We start from the raw sequence: 6341 nt of genomic DNA, 5'->3' as shown, positions 1-6341 counted from the left end.
ACAAGTTATTGAAAGGGTACGCACCTAAGCACTGAGCGCGTGTGCTGGAATATATGAAGATGATACCGCAGTTCTGGAAAGATGCAAGTGCGTCTATGTTGCCACAGACAAACTTCAGACACTACTGAAGAGGTTTGACAACTGGGCCTGTAAATGGAATGTGGCCATCAATACACTGCCTGCTATACGAGGAAAACGACGACTAAGGACAGTCACTATCCGGGAGCTGCCGACCCGTCGAATAAACTAATGAAAATTGAATTGTTAACTTTCCTTTACCTTTACTACAGGTTGTTTAGATGTACGATAATAGAAGACTATAACTTGTAGAAGCAAAGTTGTAAAGAAACTAAAAAAAAACTTTCTTTTATGAAAAAACAAAAAAAAGAAATGTAAAAACTGTCATCGGAATATCCGATGGTTATAGACAATTAATTGGAAGTGTATTAAAAAGTTATGGAAAAACTCACCTGTGCTCCAGAAGAAAGCGTGCTTGGCTCCACAATATACATCCTTTACAATCCTCTTCAGGGGATGACACCTGGGATAAATCCAATGAAGGGGCTTGGAGCCCACACAGACGACCAGTTTTGGCGGAGGCGTCCAGAGACCACACGCGCGCGAATACTAACGACCGATTTCCGTGAAGGCTCTTGGAGCCCACGCGCGCGAATACTAACGACCGATTTCCGTGAAGGCTCTTGGAGCCCACGCGCGCGAATACTAACGACCGATTTCCGTAAAGGCTCTTGGAGCCCACACGCGCGCATACTACCGACCGATTTCCGTAAAGGCTCTTGGAGCCCACACGCGCGGATACTACCGACCGATTTCCGTAAAGGCTCTTGGAGCCAACACGCGCGCACACTATCGCCCGATTTCCGTAAAGGCTCCCGGAGCCCAAACGCGCGCACACTGCCGCCCGATATTCGAAAAGGCGCCTTGAGTCCACACGGATGCCCGGTTCCAGTGGAGGCGCCCGAAGCTTACACGGACGAACGAAACTTCCCGGTTCCCGCGGAGGCGCCTGACTCCCATACGAACGCACAGCTCACCCTGTGGCCTCCAGTCCAGGTGGAAGCGCCTAGATCCTGGGGTGGCGTCCGGTGGCGGAGGAAACGCCTAGAGTTCGGCGTGGCGTCAAGTGCCGGTGGAGGCGCCTAGAGTCCATGGTGGCGTCCAGTGCCGGCGAGAGCCCGAGAAGAAGCCCGGGACGCAGATGCGACGAACAGTCGTTCCATCCGGGGGAGGATTCCAGCTACTCCTCCCCCGGAGTACTAAGACCGCCAGTCGTTCCACCCGGGGGAGGATTCCAGCTACTCCTCCCCCGGAGTACTTGACCGTCAGTCGTTCCATCCGGGGGAGGTTCCAGCTACTCCTCCCCCGGAGTACTTGACCGTCAGTCGTTCCATCCGGGGGAGGTTCCAGCTACTCCTCCCCCGGAGTACTTGACCGCTCGCCGGTCAACAGTCAACTGGCTTCGCCACTGCAGCTGCTCGTCTTATATAGGGCGAGGCTAAGTGTGACCAAAAGAATATATTTGAAAAATACCAAGTATCGATATTTTATATCCAACTAATTTTTTGTATTTTTTGCCGATATATTCAGCTGAAGATCTGGTACTATTGGTCGCTCTTAACCGCCAATTTTAAATTTAAAGGTACTTCTTCAAAAATATCGATTACTAATATATCGAGATGTAAAAATACTATAATTTAACGCCAAATTTTAAATTTAAATATTAGTCTGGCAATACTGGTGTCGCCATTTAAATATTAAGGTTGCCAGATCGGTCACACTCAATAAATTAATTTAACCGCCAATTTTTTAATTTAAATTTTAAGGTAGTTCTTAAAATATATCGATGATAATATATCAGTGTAAAAAAATAATAAAAAATTATTTTAACCGCCAATTTTGAATTTAAATTGAAATATTAGTCTGGCAATACTAGGTCACCATTTGCCAGATCGGACAGTCAATAAATTAATTTAACCGCCAAATTTTTTATTTAAATTTAAAGGTGGTTCTTAAATTATATCGATGATAATATATAAGGGTTAAAAAAATACTTACACGGACGCACAGAACCGCCCGGCTCCCGCTGTGGCCTCCAGTGCCGGTGGGAGCGCCTGGAGCACGAGGTGGCCTCCAGTGCCGGCATAAGCGCTTGGAGCACGGGGTGACCTCCAGTGCCGGTGGGAGCGCATGGAGCACGGGGTGGCCTCCAGTGCCGGTGGGAGCGCCTGGAGCACGGGGTGGCCTCCAGTGCCGGCATAAGCGCTTGGAGCACGGGGTGACCTCCAGTGCCGGCGGGAACACCTGGAGCACGAGGTGGCCTCCAGTGCCGGCAGAAGCGCTTGGAGGACGGGGTGACCTCCAGTGCCAGTGGGAGGACGGGGTGACCTCCATTGCCGGCAGAAGCGCTTGGAGGACGGGGTGACCTCCAGTGCCGGTGGGAGCAAGGGGTGGCCTCCAGTGCCGGTGGGAATACCTGGAGCACGAGGTGGCCTCCAGTGCCGGCGGAAGCGCTCGGAGCACGGGGTGGCCTCCAGTGCCGGCGGGAACACCTGGAGCACGAGGTGGCCTCCAGTGCCGGTGGAAGCGCTTGGAGCACGGGGTGACCTCCAGTGCCGGTGGGAGCACGGGTTGAACTACAGTACCGGCGGAAGCGCTCGGAGCACGGGGTGGCCTCCAGTGCCGGTGGGAACACCTGGAGCACGAGGTGGCCTCCAGTGCCGGAAGAAGCGTTTGGAGGACGGGGTGACCTCCAGTGCCGGCAGAAGCGCTTGGAGGACGGGGTGACCTCCAGTGCCGGTGGGAGCCAGTCGTTCCATCCGGGGGAGATTTCAGCTACTCCTCCCCCGGAGTACTAAGACCGCCAGTCGTTCCACCCGGGGGAGGATTCCAGCTACTCCTCCCCCGGAGTACTTGACCGTCAGTCGTTCCATCCGGGGGAGGAATCCAGCTACTCCTCCCCCGGAGTACTTGACCGCTCGCCGGTCAACAGCCTACTGGCTTCGCCACTGCTGCTGCCCGTCTTATATAGGGCGAGGCTTAGTGTGACCAGAAGAACATACTTGAAAAATACCAAGTCACGATATTTTTATAGTCAACTAAGTACTGGTATTTTTTGGCGAATTATTTAGCTGACGATCTGGTACTATTGGTCGCTTGAGACGAAAAGTCTGGCAACACTGGTATGCTGCATCCAGCGTTGCCAGACATCCTGTGAACTAGTAAACCGTGTTGCCAGACTTGCCGTGAACTAGTAACTCGTGTTGCCAGACTTCTCGTGAACCAGTAAACAGTGTTGCCAGACCTTCTGTGAACTGAAAACAGCGTTGCCAGACCTTCCGTGACCTAGTAAATAGAGTTGCCAGACCTTGCTGCCCGACCGACCAAATGAACCAGATCGTCAGTGGAAAGTGTTGCCAGTTTAGCTTGTTGTAAGCTAGTTTTAGCATATTTTAAACTAGCTTATAGCTGAAAATATAGCTTATTTTTAAATTCATCTAGCATATTGTCGGCCACACTATGCTTTCCCCTACGTCAAATGCGGCCCACGTGTTTTTATTTGGTATTAATGTAAATAACGTTAACGTAAGGTTTCATAGTGTGTCTTACGATGAAATATTAAGGTACTTCTTTATAATATCGATGTTTGATATATCGATTCGTCAAATAACGTTAACGTAAGATTGCATAGTACGTTACGAGGAAATATTAGGGTAATTCTTTAAAATGTCGATGTTCGATATATCACGATGCAAAAATACTAAATTTATTAGGCTGTGTAAATATCTATATTTTGGAATATTTTTTACACCCTCACTGGTCATACTATCTTTTTGCTATTGTTTTTCCGCAACGCATGTACATACAAATGCATCCCACGTGTTTTACTTTAGTATTAACGTAAACAACGTTAACGTAAGGCAAAAATACTACATGTTATTTATCTATGTAAAAATATATGTTTTGGAATATTCTTTACACCCCCAGCGTCCGTACTATATGTTTGCTATTGTTTTTCAGCAAGGTATGTACATACAAATGCGGGCCACGTGTTTTTTTTTAGTATTATTGTAAATAACGTAAACGTAAAGTTGTCTTACGAGGAAATAGCGATGTTCGATATATCACGATGCAAAAATACTAAAATTATTAGCCTGTAAATATTTATATTCTGGAATGTTCTATACACCCTTACTGGTCATACTATATTTTTGCTACTGTTTTTCTGGATGGCAAGTTCATACAAATGCGGCCCACGTCTTTTAATTTAGTATTAATGTAAATAACGTTAACGTACTTCTTCAAAATATCGATATATCATTATACAAAAATACTAAAATTATTAGGCTGTGTAAATATAAATATTTAGGATTTTCTTTACACCCTCACCGGTCACACTTTTTTTGTTATTGTTTTTCGGAAAAGTAAAAATAAAATGCATGTTTTTTTCTGGCGCTGCACCCGACCTAAGGTTCACACCGGCCTTTCATAATTGAAAATATACTCACCTGCCAGAACTGTCACAACGTGTCGTCGCGGCACGAGTAATTCCTGTCGCTGCCGGTGGCCGTGGAAGCATTCGCCACCGCAAACCTAGTCCCGACTCTCGCTCCTGGCCAGCGGCAGCTCCAACAATACCAATACAACCACTACCACGACCTCTGCCAGCGGCCAGCAGACGGTCATCAACAACAAGTTTTAAAATGGCCATGTCAACTTTACGGCCTCGTCCTTCACCTCCACGGGGATTAGCCGAAGCAGCAACCGCTGGATCTGTCTAAATGGCAGGTGAAGAAGGAGCGGGAGCGCAAGGCCAAGCATCAGCGCCTAAAGTTTAGCGGGAATGGGAATGAGCTGGGGTTTGGTCCTTCTTTAGATAGAAAGAGATTGTTGCTGTGAACTTAGATAAGGCAGTACTTGCAAATAAATGATAAATACCCTTTTTCAAGAAAATAACAGTTAAACTAAAGGCACATTGAATGAAAAAGGTTAAATGTGCAATACATATCGGTCCATTCTTCATTAGTTATATGTTTACTAATTGTACTTATTTTACATATATACATATATCTTATGTTTAGAAAGTCAAGCCCAAGGCAAAGGGCTTTAAAAAAGTAATTTATTACAAAACAATTTCCTTAAAATTCATATAGAATATATATCATATTTTTAAGATTAAAATATGTGTTTAAATTGCGTGTCTTTTTCACTTGCTATTTTTTTGACCTCATAATATTTTCTTGTTATTTAAACTAATAATTTTAATATTAAAATGCACTTTCTTTAGGCGCTGTCGTTATCGTCGTTCTTATTTCGCTCTCTTTGCTGTCTTTTTGTGTGATATCCTTCTAATAATTGATTTTATTACCACCGAACTAGTGCTTGTTTCCGTTGTATTGCTGTTCCATAATATCGCCCATGTTAGTTAAGCAAATCAAAGCCATTTCGTAGTACAATTCTCTACGACCAGCAGCAGAGGACGCAGGCGCAGCCACCACTGCTCCTTGGGATGCGCTGACTGGAAAAAAAACAAAGAAAACAATAAAATATATTTTTTCATGGTATAAGTACGTCTCCACTCACCCAAAGTTAGTCTCCGCAATGAGATCCACCAGCGGCGAGAAGTGATACTGCATGGACACAATCCCCAGCAGCGTGTCCGTGTCTGGAGCCCTGCAGGGGACCACTCCGTTGTCGTCTATATTGGCCTCGATCCGCGTGGCCAGCCAGTCCACCCACTTGGCAGGCACTCCTCCGCGACGGTGATGTACATACCCTCCTCCTCGTAGGCCGAGTCGTGCTTGCCCAGGATTCGCAGCAGAGGACGCAAGCGCAGCCACCACTGCTTCTGGGGATGCGCTGACTGGAAAAAAACAAAGAAAACAATAAAATATATTTTTTCATGGTATAAGTACGTCTCCACTCACCCAAAGTTAGTCTCCGCAATGAGATCCACCAGCGGCGAGAAGTGATACTGCCTGGACACAATCCCCAGCAGCGTGTCCGTGTCTGGAGCCCTGCAGGGGACCACTCCGTTGTCGTCTATATTGGCCTCGATCCGCGTGGCCAGCCAGTCCACCCACTTGGCAGGCACTCCTCCGCGACGGTGATGTACATACCCTCCTCCTCGTAGGCCGAGTCGTGCTTGCCCAGGATTCGCAGCAGAGGACGCAAGCGCAGCCACCACTGCTTCTGGGGATGCGCTGACTGGAAAAAAACAAAGAAAACAATAAAATATATTTTTTCATGGTATAAGTACGTCTCCACTCACCCAAAGTTAGTCTCCGCAATGAGATCCACCAGCGGCGAGAAGCGATACTGCC

The 6341-nt window shown here is 46.9% G+C and overlaps 1 protein-coding gene across 1 annotated transcript; it reads right to left on the bottom strand.

Moving 5' to 3' along the window:
* Positions 1-490: 490 nt before the first annotated feature.
* On the bottom strand, positions 491-2997 carry LOC138928148 (uncharacterized). Its single transcript, XM_070284638.1, has 3 exons — positions 2933-2997; positions 2077-2874; positions 491-1516 (listed from the first exon to the last, which is right to left on the bottom strand). The coding sequence occupies exons 1-3, from the start codon at positions 2949-2951 to the stop codon at positions 1464-1466; spliced, it is 870 nt and encodes a 289-aa protein (XP_070140739.1). The 5' UTR covers positions 2952-2997; the 3' UTR covers positions 491-1463.
* Between the last annotated feature and the right edge of the window lie 3344 nt (positions 2998-6341).

Source organism: Drosophila kikkawai, chromosome 2R (genome assembly GCF_030179895.1).
Source record: "Drosophila kikkawai strain 14028-0561.14 chromosome 2R, DkikHiC1v2, whole genome shotgun sequence".
Taxonomy (NCBI): domain Eukaryota; kingdom Metazoa; phylum Arthropoda; class Insecta; order Diptera; family Drosophilidae; genus Drosophila; species Drosophila kikkawai.
This window is presented reverse-complemented; position numbering and strand designations above follow the sequence as displayed.

Coding starts and splice junctions, on each gene's coding strand:
- LOC138928148 (XM_070284638.1), bottom strand. Junction 1,517..2,076: donor GGGCGGTTCTGTGCGTCCGT/GTAAGTATTTTT, acceptor GGTCACACTTAG/CCTCGCCCTATATAAGACGA.